The 13679-nt window shown below is 46.2% G+C and overlaps 1 protein-coding gene across 2 annotated transcripts in view; it reads left to right on the top strand.

Annotated features, from left to right (window-relative positions):
* YIPF1 (Yip1 domain family member 1) overlaps positions 1-13679 on the top strand; it is a 34935-nt gene that overhangs the window by 16810 nt on the left and 4446 nt on the right. For both annotated transcript variants that reach the window (XM_024739319.1, XM_024739318.1), the window contains 3 exons: positions 2923-3089; positions 3450-3632; positions 7522-7653. In XM_024739319.1, coding sequence (XP_024595087.1) covers positions 2923-3089; positions 3450-3632; positions 7522-7611 — 440 coding nt within the window. In that variant the 3' untranslated portion in view covers positions 7612-7653. The remainder of the gene's footprint in view (positions 1-2922; positions 3090-3449; positions 3633-7521; positions 7654-13679) is intronic.

The following is a 13679-nucleotide window of genomic DNA, read 5'->3' as shown; positions in this document are numbered from 1 at the left end:
TTTATCCAAAGAAAAATGTACAAAATAAGTAAAAAGCAGTGTGCATGAAAGTCTCCACTGTAGCATTATTTGTATTATCCAAATGTTGGAAACAATAGGGGCATTGTTATTTAAGGCATGATGACTCAGCTAGCTGGGTCTGTAGCCATTAATTATGAAGCATTTAGAGCAACATGGAAAACTCATAATCCACACTTAGGCCGGGGGCTTCCCTGGTGGCACAGTGGTTGAGAGTCCGTCTGCTGATGCAGGGGACACGGGTTTGTGCCCTGATCTGGGAAGATCCCACATGCCGCGGAGCGGCTGGGCCCGTGAACCATGGCCGCTGAGCCTGCGTGTCCGGAGCCTGTGCTCCGCAACGGGAGAGACCACAACAGTGAGAGGCCCGCGTACCACACACAAAATAAAAAAACAAACTTAGGCCAGTGCTGTTAGCAGCTTTGTTAAAGAGAAGTTTACAAATGGTCAGGGCCCAGGAGGGAGAATGCAGAAGTGAACGTGTCCTAGTGATGGGCTTGTGGATGACGTGCTTATTTTAAAACGTCCTTTCTTGTGGCAGTATTGGATAGCTGGGGAAAAAAAACCAAACAGCTTTGAGGGATTTGCAGATGTCAGCCACCCCAAGTTGGAGGTGTTTGGCTCTGCAGGAGATTGGCCTGTGCCACTTTCTCCATTCTCTCCTTCCCTCCCTCCGTCCCTTCTGGCCTGCTCTCCTGTTGAAAGGCTGTATAAGAGCGTGGGCTCGGGAACCAGGCCATCGGCTTCAGGCTCCAGCTCCACCATTCACTAGCTTCTACCTTGCTGGGCAAATTATTTCATCTCTCTTGGCCTCAGATTCCTTATCAGTGAAATGCGAATAAGAATACCTATATTATAGCGCTATTGTAAGAATAAAGAAGTGATGTATGTAAAGAGGTTAGAATAGTGCCTTGTACAAAAAGAGTTCAGTAAAATTAACTGTTGCTATATATGTATGTACACATATCTGTGTGTCTGTAGAGAAATGTATTTACCTGTGTGTATGTCCATGTAGCCTTCCTTTCGTCCCCTCTACCCTCCATGCCCATTTTCCCTTCTTCTCTCCTCCATTATGGAGTCAGACCTGGATTCAGTCCCAACTCCATTTGTCAAGTAACCTTGGTTTAAGTTTAACTCAATAAATGTTATCCATGAACTATCAATATGCCTTCAAGTAGCTCAGTGGTTAAGTAAAGAAAAACAGGTAAATGGATATTGCTGTAATAAATGGTATGTGTTAATTTCTATATCAGAAGCCTGTAGAGGTATATTGACAGAGAAGAGGAGTGAATCACCCTGCCTGAGGGTGTGGAAGCTGTGGGGGGAGCGGGGACGGCAGAGGTCAGGGGTCCTTGTCTGTTCTTATCCTGTTTGGCTGGGCATCCCAGTGGGAGTCATGGGATGTATGTGCCAGTAAGATAGTCGTTGACTCGATCAATAAATATTTTTCCATTTTATGTAAAGATTATAAGTCACACATCCAAGGTCATGTCCCGCTTCTACCACTTATTAATTATTTGACCCTAACCAAACCACTTAGTTCTCTGATCCTGTTTCCTCATCTCTAAAATAAAGATATAGATTATATGAAATAATGTGTTTATATACAAGTTAACAATATAAAAAGCTTATTCTTGATTGGGCATTTATTATTTATCAATCAGTGTTCTAAATATACGTGTTTTTACTCATTGAATTCTCCTAGTAATCTTATAAGGTAGTGTACTATTATTATTCCCATTTTACAGATGAGAGGCAGGAAGGTTAAGTAACTCACCACCCAGGTCTACTCAACTGTAAGTGGCAGAGCTAGGATAAGAGTCTGCATATACAGTCTGTAGCTCTGACTGTTGAACAATGTTACCTCTCAGTAAAGCACTCAGTGTAATGCCTGACACCCAGTGGACAGCTGTAGTCACTGTAGCAGTTCCCTTCCCCTCCCTTTAGTTATTCAAGAAAAAGGCAGTATATATCAGCAGAATTACATTTGGCTTAATGCTGGAGTTCCCCATGTGAAAAAAACTGCTCTGGGAGCTGAAAATGTTTTGGACAGTCACATATCTTACCCAGAGTCTGACTGTAGTTGCTAGGAGTGCCTTTGTTCTTGCCAAGAGCGTTCAGTGGATTACCTGGTGACTTTCATCTGGGAAGGGCTGGTGTTGCGGACTGAGCTGCTTATGATCCTCCACTCCAGAAGAGGGAGGACGAATCCTCTAGGGCGTGCTGCTAGAGGAGGGGGAGGGAGGGACGGTAAGTAATACACTGAACATTGCTCCTCTGAGGAGCCGCTAAGTAGCATTTCCACCACAGAGACCGAATTATTTAAAGAAGAAAGTGGAACTGGAGACTATTCCAAGCAATTCATCGGTGAGCTGGAACTCCCTATTTCAGAGACAGAAGGAACTCTAAGTAGCACGTAGAACAAGTTAATCTGAACCCAGGTCATTTTCGTAAATTTGCTAAAGAAATCAGTGTCAGCTCTTGTTATATTAGGAAGGAAGATGTGTTCTTCCAAGGGGATAGTTGACTTGTATTTGATTGAAATGTTCTGTGTATTTAAACACTTGCAGTGTGGCCCTCGGAAGTATTTCAGTTGCATAATTCAGTTGTTTAATACTGTTAGTTGTTAGTAATTAAGTGAATTATAGAAACCATAGGAAAGACTACTGGTCATCACCACAAACACAAATGCTAAAGGGGCATGGATTCAGCACATTTATAGAGCACCTACTGCTTGTTGGGTACTGTGCCAGGCTCAGGGGTTGAGACCAGTAAGACACGATCCCCTGATCCAGTGAGGCAGGTGGACACTCCTGCAGGGAGTAAGTCCAGCAGGTACCGGAAGCGCCGTGACAGTGCGTTAAAGGCATGGTGGAATTAAAACTTGTGTCCTCTCGCCCTCAGTGTCCATCGCAGCCACAATCATCTATGCCTATGCCTGGCTGGTTCCTCTTGCACTCTGGGGTTTCCTTGTGTGGAGAAACAGTAAAGTTATGAACATCGTTTCCTATTCATTCTTGGAGATTGTGTGCGTCTATGGATATTCACTCTTCATTTATATCCCCACAGCGGTAAGTACCACGCTGATTCTGAGTGAGGCCCTGTTCTTAGTGGAAAATTCAACCAGCATCATTATTTCTAGCCTAACACTGATGTGCATCTGAAAAATACCCCTTGAATTTAGAAGTTTAGTGGGAATGGAGGCCGGGGAGCCAAGTGCTTTCCCTGGATCCTGAGCCCTTTGTTAGGAACGCGTTCCCCTCAGTCTGCACGCTGGTGGCGTTTCTCTGGGCTGTTCTGGGAAACCCGAGTGGCAGCGAAGGCCCAGCTGCTGACAGGCTCCTGGGCCTTTATGAACACGTGTGCCTGGAACGAACAAATGCCTCGCTGAATGCCTCCCCCAAGCCCTCCCCGCCCTCCTTTTCTTTCAGATACTGTGGATCATCCCCCAGAAAGTGGTCCGCTGGATTCTAGTTATGATTGCCCTGGGCATCTCAGGCTCTGTCTTGGCAATGACATTTTGGCCAGCAGTTCGTGAGGACAACCGACGCATCGCATTGGCCACAGTTGTGACGATTGTGTTGCTTCACGTGCTGCTTTCTGTGGGCTGCCTGGTATGGTCTCATTCCGATGCTCTTCCGGGGCACTTTAGCTGCAAGTGCTAAGACCTCAAACTGTTAGGCAGCACGGCTCTTTAAAAATTGGCTCCGTGAAATAAATATCATTTTAAATAGACTGTCCTAGATGAGAAATAATAGTCATGAGAATTTGATTATAATCTCTGACTTCACCTAACTTCCGAAGTTTGGTTGAGATTTGGTGTCTGGCCAGAGGAAGTAGGGGTGGATGAGTGTCTACATATAGAGCTGGGGAGGGGAGGGTCCGGGGGGTCCTCCACCTCTGGATGCTTTTACTGGTTTTCTGCACAGACTCAGAAAGAGTTTTGAAATTCAGCGTTTCGTAGGTAGAAAGCTCGAGAATGAAGTCAAAATAGGAAAAAGTTATCTTTAAGATGAACAACATTTAAAACAATGTTTGAATTAATATGTTTAGGTATCTTTTTAGGGAAACCGTGTGCTTTTGAGTCAGACAGGCCCAGATTGAAGACCAGCTGTGTCACTCACTGGCTGTATGAGCTTGGGCAGGGAACCTAACTTCTCTGAATCTGAATTTCTTAATCTGCAACGTGGGTATAATAGTTCTTGCCACAGAGGGTTGTTCTGAGGATAAAATAAAATAATACATATAAAGCACTTAACATGGAATTTGTCCCATAAATACCCATAAATTAGATCCCTTTCCTTTGATCCTAAGGAGACATGTTCTTTGTAATTTCTGGACACATTGTGTGTAAAACTTGCTGCCCATGGCCTTAACAAGGCCTGGTATAGGTTTTTTTAAAAATCCAAATCCAAGAATGTTAAGGTCATGGCTGCCCACAGGAAGATGTTCACATAGCACATGGCCAGACCCTTGGTCAGACTTTGCAGTTACAGGAGTAAAGATTTCTTTGGCACTGTTTGATCTTGAATATTTTCTGTAGACAACCATGGTCTCATTAAGTGCTTGAATAAGATCCCAATACTTTATCATTGAACAAGTCTCATAAAAAGTGCCGAGTTCTTGGTTGACATGCATTTTACATATGCCTCAACTTTAACCCCTTGAGACAGCAGAGTGACACTGTTAATGTCTGGCACTTGGAATCTCTGGGCTGATGCCTAGAAATGCTGCTGTGACCTTCCTGTGACCCTCCTGTCTGCTGAGGAAGAATGTGCTTTGCACTGTGACTAACTCTCTCGCTATAATGCCTCTCACTGGTGTCTTCCCATCTCTCTTTTGAATTTTCTGTGTGTGTGTGTTATGACCTTGTTAAGAAGTTGGTGAGGGGAAGGAGGCAGGAGAAAGGCGTTGCCGTGTTCTGTTCTGTAAAGAGTAGAGAGGCGCAAGGCAGATGGGGCTATGGAGCAGGGAGGTGGTGTTGTTATTAACACGTTTAATTTGGCACCTGTGGCCAGGATCTTTTACCTCCTAGGCCTACTCCTCCCTTTTGGGGTAAATGACACTGAAGTTAGGGTTTACCTGCCCATCTTGCTACTCAGGAACTTTCTAAAAGAGAGCATCATAATGAAGTAGAAAGAGCACTCAGTGCTGCTTAGCACTGAGAGCCTAGGCTCTCAGAACTCAGAACCTGGGTTTCCTCATCTGTCAGGGAGATTCATATTTCGTGGGCTTTGGTGAGACTCAGTGAAATGGCTGTGAAAGCGCTTCGTATGCTGTGATAGTTCCTTCAGATGTAAAGAAGTTATTGAACGAGCCCTGTGTCATCAGAAACTGCCAGGGCCACTCTGCTGCCTGTTCCTCCGAGTGCCCCAGTAAGAGCGGTCCCAGGCCACAACTCTAGGGACAGTGCCCTTTCATTGGTGCCCCTCCCTGGCATCTTCCCATCTCTCTCCTGAACTTCTTACACACGCACACACGGTTGAGAAGTTGGAGGAGAGAAGGAGGCAGGAGAAAAGACATTGCCCTGTTCAGTTTTAAGGGACTCAGGGGAGCGGGGCAGATTGGATGGTGGAGCAGGTAGCTAATTGCAGGTGTAGGACCGCTTCTTGGACGGGAGGCACAGTTTTCTTTCCTCGAGGAAGGGAACCATTTGTTTAGCCAGGGGCCCACTGGGTCTGGGGTTTTGTTGTCTCAACTCCATCAGTACCTGCTTTTTTGCTTATTAGTTCACCCCTCTGGACCCCCACCTCCTCACTTAGAAAAAGAAGTAAAGATGTTACCACAAGGATGAATGATATGTAAGATTACTATCACTGCAAAGGCAGGGAGAGGAAATGACAGTGAGGGGCACTGGCTGAACCAGACAGCTTGGCCTTCTCACTGTCCCCTGGGGAACACGAATTGGTGTTTTCGCCTTAGTGCAGTGAAGCATATGACAGCCCAGCACCTGCTGTGGGTCCCTTGGTGCTTGTACTTGTACACGATCTCTAAGTTGGTCCTGGAACACACCTGGCAGGGAGACTAAGGAGGCACTAGAGGTTGCATCCTTGGCTGGTATGTTTGGAGATGCACAAAACCTGTGTTTGAGGTGGTACTGCTCCGAGTAGAGGGTCTGTGCCCTAGTGTTTGTGGAATTAATTATTTTTATTTTCGTGGATTATTTTTTCCAATCCTTTCATTTAACAGATAAGACTTGTCCAAAGTCATAGTGTGAGTTCCTAGCAGAGCCAGGTTTAGAAGCTGGGCTTCCTGGCTTATTCCATCTGGTGAGGGTTTCCTCCAGGAACCTGGAAGATAGTCGTTGTTCTTGCATCCTGGGGGCTTCTTGGCTCAGTGCACCCACAAGATAACTGGAGGGGCCCAACGCTAGTAGCCTGGCCCCTGCCCCTGCTTGGGTTAGGGACCATTCTTCTCCTTCCTCGGAAAACAGCTGCTGGAAGGGGCCTTGGGGAGGAAGGCTTTTAAAACTACTAGAATTGCCCAGGGGATGTGACAAACTAGAGGGAGTCTGCAGCTAGGAACTTTTTGAAATGGATTGTTGAAGACTTAACTTGAAATAGGAATTATGTTGGGGGAAACTCCAGCGTGTTGTGTTGGCGCCCCCTTCTGGCTGCTAGAGAGCAGAGCTGGTGAGATGGCTCTTGACTTGGTGGCTTTTTATCTTTTTTACCTTCCTGAGGCCCCGGCTCCAGGGGTGAGTCATACGCAGGCAGTGGTCCCTGATTTACTAACGGGTTCACCTGTCCTTCGAACAACCCGAGTTCAGGGCTAGTGAGATTGGTATTTTCCTGGGCTCACGTTAGGCTTCTCAGACCCCGAAACAGGTGGGAAGATCCTCCCTGATGTTTATCCGTTTTCCACCTCCTTCTGATTTTTGATAGTTAAATTGTAGATGGTGAGTGGAAGCACTTATCAAACCTTTCATTTCCAAGTTGAAGAATTAAGAGGTGAAGCCTGCCTAGCACTTTCTGTGAAAGGTCTTTACGGGCAGCCGACTGGTTTGGCAGCAGTCTACCTTGGTTCAGTTCATTAATTGATTGTTTACACGGTGTGCCCGGCCCTGTGTGAGGGGCTGGTGACGCAGAGACCAGAAGGACACGGTCTTTGGAGGAGAGACTGTGGTGATTGACAGCTTGAGCTTTGCAGTCGGAAAGACCAAGCATTGAGTCCTGGCTGCACCACTTGCTGTGCACCTAATCGAATGGCAGCCTCTCTGAGCCTCAGTTTCTCCATCTGTCAGATGAGGGTAGTGATAACAACCGCACCGAGTTGTTACGAAGATTAAGTCATAGGTAGCAAGTGCTTAATAAATGGTAGCAAAGTTTAAAAAGGCAGTCTCAGTCGAGTAAGAGACAGAAACAGGGACAGTTCAGTGATGACCAGTGCAGTGGGGGAAGTGTAGGGGCCACGAGAGCCCAGCGGTACTGTCAGCGTGGAGTCTAGGACACGCACCTGGACCATTACTTGTTAACCACCCTCATGGGTCTCCTTTTCCTGCAGGCCTACTTTTTTGACGCACCAGAGATGGACCATCTCCCAACAAGCACAGCTGCTCCAAACCAAACAGCTGCAGCAGCCAAGGCCAGCTAAAGGGGAAAGTGAGCGATTATCTTTTCATCTGCCCGCTATGAGGTACAGTAAAAATGGGCAGGGGCATCAGTCCTGCTGCTGTTAGCACGAAGCACTGAGAGGGCCAGGCCCTTCTATCTGTCTGCATGGTTCCGTGTGGTGTGCACACGCATGTCCCTGTGTGTGTCCCCCTTGCTGAGGCTTCAGTTGGGAAGTAGACCCATCTGGCTTTATACATTTGGGAAACACGAGCTCTCAGATTCTCCTGTAAGAGGAGTTCCTGCCTTTTGGCCCCAGCATCCCCTCTTCTCTACTCCCTGTCCCCTTCCCAGCAGCACAGCATGGATTTGTTCCATTTGATTACAGTCTAGTGGTTTTCTCCAGTTTCTCTGTGACTTCTCAGGCTGGCCTCAGACCCTGAGTGTGACCGCTCTTGAATTACTCATGCAGTTCTCCGAAGCTTACCAGTTCTCATGCCCAGTTTGTTCTTGGGCCTCTTTGATGATTCCACTGTTGGTGGTTAGCTCAGAGGGTCAGAGTACAGGAAAAAGACCCTGTTCCTCCATGGCTAGTCTCTTGCCTCCCCGTTCCACCTCCTCTGTGTTCTGAGCCTGCAGCCATGCTGAGCTGCTTGCCATCTCCAGAACACATCCTGCCTTTGCACTTGCTGATCCAGTTGTCTGAAATGTTCCTTCCCTTCCAGCAGTCATCACTTACCTGTGAACCCATTAAACCCTATATTATACATCACTTTATTAGTGGTGCTCGAAACACCAGTCACTCACTGTCAGTGTGTCCATCTTGTTCACGCATTTATTCATCTGTTTGTCCTCCATGTACTAGGGTGTCTCCCCCTAAGAACGAGGAATGGGTATTTCTCTGTTTCTTCATTGCCCACCACATGACGTGGTATATACAGTGGGTGCTCAGTAAATGTTTGTGGAATGAATGAATGAAGCCACACTCTGCACATGATCTCACTGTGGGCCAAGAACCTTTACTCTATGTTGTAATCATGGGCTGGCCTTTCTGCCCAAGCTGCTATCTCCCAGAGCGACAGGGTGTGGTGCAATGACCAGGGCCTTTAGAGTCAAACAGAATGAAAATCCCTGCCCTACCATGTACTAACAGTGTGCCTGGGGCAAGGGGCTGACTCTCTCTGAGCCTCAGCTAACTTACTATGAAATGAAGATGATACAGTCTACAGGCATACCTCGGAGATATTGTGGGTTCAGTTCCAGACCACCACAGTAAAGTGAGTATTGCAGTAAAGCAAGTCACATGAATTTTCTGGTTTCCTAGTGCATATACAAGTTATATTTACACTATGCTGTAGCCTATTAAGTATGCAACAGTGTTATGTCTAGAAAAGCAATGCACATACTTTAATTAGAAAGTATCAATACTTCATTGCTTAAAAAAATGCTAACCATCATCTGAGCCCTCTTTGAGTCCGAGTAGTAGTGACATCAGAGATCACTGATCAGAGATCCCCATAACAAATAGGATAATAATGAAAAAGTTTGAAAGATTTCAAGAATTACCAAAATGTGACACAGAGATGAATGCTCTTGGGAAACGTGCCAGTAGACTCGCTCGATGTGGAGCTGCCACAAACCTTCAGTTTGTAAAAAACAACAATATCTGCAAAGTGCAATAAAGTGACGAACAATGAAGTGAGGTGTGTGTGTGTATTACGTTATAAGACTGTAGTGAGAGTAGAGATCGTGTTTATAAAAGCTGGCACATAGTTGGTGCTCAGTAATAGAATCAAGCTCTGAAAGGGGTTAGTCATCTGTGCTGAAATTTGGTGGTTCTTACTCACTTTACTGTCACCCTTTATTTCCTTTTTGTAAAACAAATGGAGATTTTCCCTCTTAGTTGAGGCATTTAGGTTGCCGACCCTGCAAGGTGACAAGATGTGATTGGTCAAACAGAGGCCTCTCCGGTTGCCTTGTTGGTGCGACAGTCATCCTGGCCAATGGCGTGACTGGGAAACCACTGTAAATGTCAGAGCCTGATTTCCCCACTTCCTCTCTTCACATTATAGGTGATGCTAGAATCAAAGAAGGTCAGAGCCCTTGGAGATGGGATGTACTTCCCTCTTCTTTGTACAAGAGAGGACAGTGCCCTGCCCGAGGCCAGGTTTGGTAGCAAACTAACGTGTATATCACATTCTATGTTACAAAACGCTGTCCAGGTCATTCTCATTGGCCTCTCTTACCAGGCTTGTTGTCCCCCATTATATGGATGAGGGAAGCTGGGCTTTAGTAAGTCCGAGTTGACTAAGATCACCCCTCTCTCAGAGGCAGAGCTGGGAATCAAACCCAGGTCTTCAGGAACCAATTCCTGAGATTTTTTTCCACTTTCCCACTTTTTAGGCTGATGTTCTTTTTACCACGAAAACTTGCAGGCTCCCCTGCTGACCTTTGGCTCTTTTGGGGGTGGGGAACGCCTACTTCGCTAATCTAGAGGTCTACTTTGATTGCACAACCTGTCAGTTAAGAATTTGAGGACTGTATTATCTATTTCTGCCTAACAATATTGCCACAAACCTAGCAGCTCAAAAAACACACATTCATTATCTCACTGTCTCTGTGAGTCAGGAATCCGGGCGTAGCTTTGCTTAGTTCTCTCCTTCTCCTTCTCCTTGCTTAGTACTCTCAAGGCTGCACTCAAAAGTGTTGCCTGCGCCCGGGGTCTCGGCTGAAAACTGGGCTGGGGAAGGATCTTCTTCCGAGCTCACATAGTTCTTGGCAGGATTCAGTTCCTTGTGGCCTGCCAGACCAATGGCCTCCTTGTTGATGGTCAGCTGGAGGCTGCCCTCAGTTCCTTGCCACATAGGCCCCTCCATATGAGGACTTTTACTTCATCAAAGCCACAAATGGAGATAATCACCAGAGACTCTGTTAGGAAGATGCAAGTTACCGTCTATGTAATGTAATCACAGAAATGACATCCATCACCTTTGCCGTATTCTTTGGATTAGAGGCAAGTCGCAAGTCTTGCCCACACTCCAGGGGACAGGACACGTCAGGGCATAAATACCGGATCATTAGAGGCCATTTTTATTTTTTAATTTAATTTAATTTAGTTTTTCAGCTTTATTGAGGATGAACTGACAAAATTGTAAGATATTTAAAGTGCACATTGTGATGACTTGCTGTACATATACATCATGTGGGTGTGTATATGTGTGTATACATCATGTGGGTGTGTATATGTGTGTATACATCACATATGCATCATGTGGAGGCCATTTCAGAGTCTCTGCCACAAGCACACACCTTCAGTGACACGTTTATATTTGAAGCATTTACAAAGACTGTTGTCAATCCATATAGTAACTATTAAAGCTTACTTCCTTATTTTTTGATGAAAAATAAATATTGATAGAAGTTCTAATATTTTGCTTCCACTACCTCAGTGGGTTGTTTTTGGAGCCCACTGCCTTAGAATGAGCACATGGTAGGTGGTTTGCATTACTGTTGAATTGTCTGCACATTTGTCCAGCTCATCCTGCAAATGGACTCCATTGACTGTTAGCAGAGGAGGCCCCAGAGCAGGATGGATCTTCATCTGAGGTCCATGGGGAAGGGACTCTTATTTCACTTGGACTCCCCGGTCTTGGCCTAATACCCGCCTAGCACAGACAGGGCGAGTGCTTCGTTAATTGCGTGGGTGGAGGTGACTTTGTAAGATTCAGGCAAGAGTCAGGATGTGGGCTTTTACCAGAAGTGCCTTGGCTCACTGCGTCCTGGATCATAATTTACTTCCTCACTCGATGTTTATTTGAGGCCACTTTGTGGCCTCTGTGAGCTGGGCACCGGGGACCTGCAAAATCAGATAGAGTCTGCCTCAAGGCGCCTTGGTCCATGGGTAAAACAGCTCACCAGATAAGGACCAGGCGGTGGGCCAGGCTGTGTGAGAAGTGCCATGGCCAAGTTGTGAGTTGATGGGCACTGTGGGAGCACAGAAACACTGACTCATTTGGCCTGGGGGAAGGCTTCACAGAGGGGGTCTTGCGTGAGCAGAAAGCAATTAGTTACCCGTTTTTCTGAAAAGAGTAGTCAACTTCCCGTGGCTTTAGGGAAAGTAAAGACGTAGGCTGTTCATTGAGACACAGTGATGCGCTGTGGGCTCATATCACCTAGAACAAGAAAGCCTGAGCTCAGCTGCAGAGGGACAGAGGTGGAGGACACAGTGGCCACAGCTGCCTGGCTCTCTGCCTTGCCTCAGAATACCTGACATCAACCTGGAGAGGGGCTCTCTCAGCCTGATCCTGGGCTGAGACTTCATACATACAGTTCCTTTCATACATTTTGGTTATGAAGTCTCCAGACCAAGTGTCCCAGGTGCTATACACCTTCAGAGAGTCAGAAGCTGGCATCTTGGAAGATCCTGGCCCTTAGGGCCCTTGCAGACCTTCCATCCTGATTTACACAAATTTGGTACCTATGGGCTTTGCTCAGATCTATAAACTTGGGTGTCAGTGTCTCCATTTGGGTATCAAGTCTCTAAATGAGATAGTGATGAACAGTTTCTTCAGAGCCTCCCTGGCAGAAGCATCAATCGCTTTGCCAATGAGAGGGCTGTCCAGAGCCCTGAGCGCTGCAGATTTATGACCTGGCTGTGCCTCCCACTGTAAGCTGTGGACTGCCAGCTTTCACTGGAAAAGAATGACTTCTAATCTCACAGATAACTTTCCTCATGTAAATCTGTGCAGTGGAGGGCTTAGCCTGGAAGGGATTACTGGGAGAGCATTAACTCCTTCTTTCCCTAGAACTTCAGGATCACGAGGGAGCCTCCAATTACTTGTAATCAGGGAAGCTACCTCTACATAAGTCATTGAGACATTATAAAGAACATCTGGCTTTCTTCTTTCCTTCCTTCCTTCGTTCTTTCTGTTTTATATTAACTTATCACCTGAGGGCCAATGCCAGTTCTTCTCTGAGCCAGGACCCTGGTGCACCTAGGGAGTCTTACTTTGGCTTGAGAGATGGAGTATTTGAAGGACTGTATTCAGACTGGGGCTACCTTCCCAGGGGCAATGACAAGTGGCTCTGTCCAGAGGAGGATGGCCAGCAGGTAAATATACCGCAGTGTGATAAGGGCTTTAACAAGGGATGAGCAGAGGGCTTCAGGAGACTCCTTTGTAATTAAAACCCTCCTGATTCGATACACAGGGTTTATATGCAATTATCCTTTCACTCACTCATGTCAAGAGTTCATTTTATAAGCCAAAGCTTCAAATGTTCTTACTAGGTTTATACACATCAGTTCTTTTATTCTGAAATCAGCTTTAACTCAATGAATGCTGTAATCCCCTTTAACACAGTGTCCAAACCGCATGATCTCACACCATAGCTAACACTGTTTTCTACAGCCCCTTATTCTTTTCCACACCATGTCGGGAAATGTCCCTTCCCAGAGAATCCATTTTCAGTTCCTGGGCTATTTCTTTTTCAGTTTTCTTCTTTGTTCCCTTTCTTTGAGGAAAATTGGGAGAACCTGGGATGGTAAGTGGGTCAACACAATAACTTTTTATTCTTTTATTTGACTTATTTAGTGGAAACTTTTAAACATAGACAAAAGTAGAGTGAATAGTATAGTGAATCCCTATGTACCCCTCCCCTCTTTCACTTTCAACAGTTGTCAACTCATGGCCAGTCTTGTCTCATCCATATACCCATATATTCCCCAACTCTTTCCCCTGTATTATTTGGAAGCAAATATTAGAACATCCTATTATTTCATCCATAAACACTTAAATTCTGTATCTATAAAAGATACTCTTTTCAGGGACTTCCCTGGCGGTCCAGTGGTTAGGACTCTGCACTTTTCACTGCCATGGGCCCAGGTTCAATCCCCAGTCGGGAAATAAGATCCCACAAGCCGGGGGCTTCCCTGGTGGCGCAGTGGTTGAGAGTCCGCCTGCCAATGCAGGGGACACAGGTTCGTGCCCCGGTCCGGGAAGATCCCACATGCTGCGGAGCGGCTAGGCCCGTCAGCCATGGCCGCTGAGCCTGTGCGTCCGGAGCCTGTGCTCCGCAATGGGAGAGACCACAACAGTGAGAGGCCCGCGTACC

Source organism: Neophocaena asiaeorientalis, unplaced genomic scaffold (assembly GCF_003031525.2).
Source record: "Neophocaena asiaeorientalis asiaeorientalis breed wild unplaced genomic scaffold, Neophocaena_asiaeorientalis_V1.1 scaffold138, whole genome shotgun sequence".
Lineage (NCBI taxonomy): Eukaryota > Metazoa > Chordata > Mammalia > Artiodactyla > Phocoenidae > Neophocaena > Neophocaena asiaeorientalis.
The sequence above is the reverse complement of the archived record's forward strand: the minus strand, read 5'-3'. Positions and strand labels throughout refer to the sequence as shown.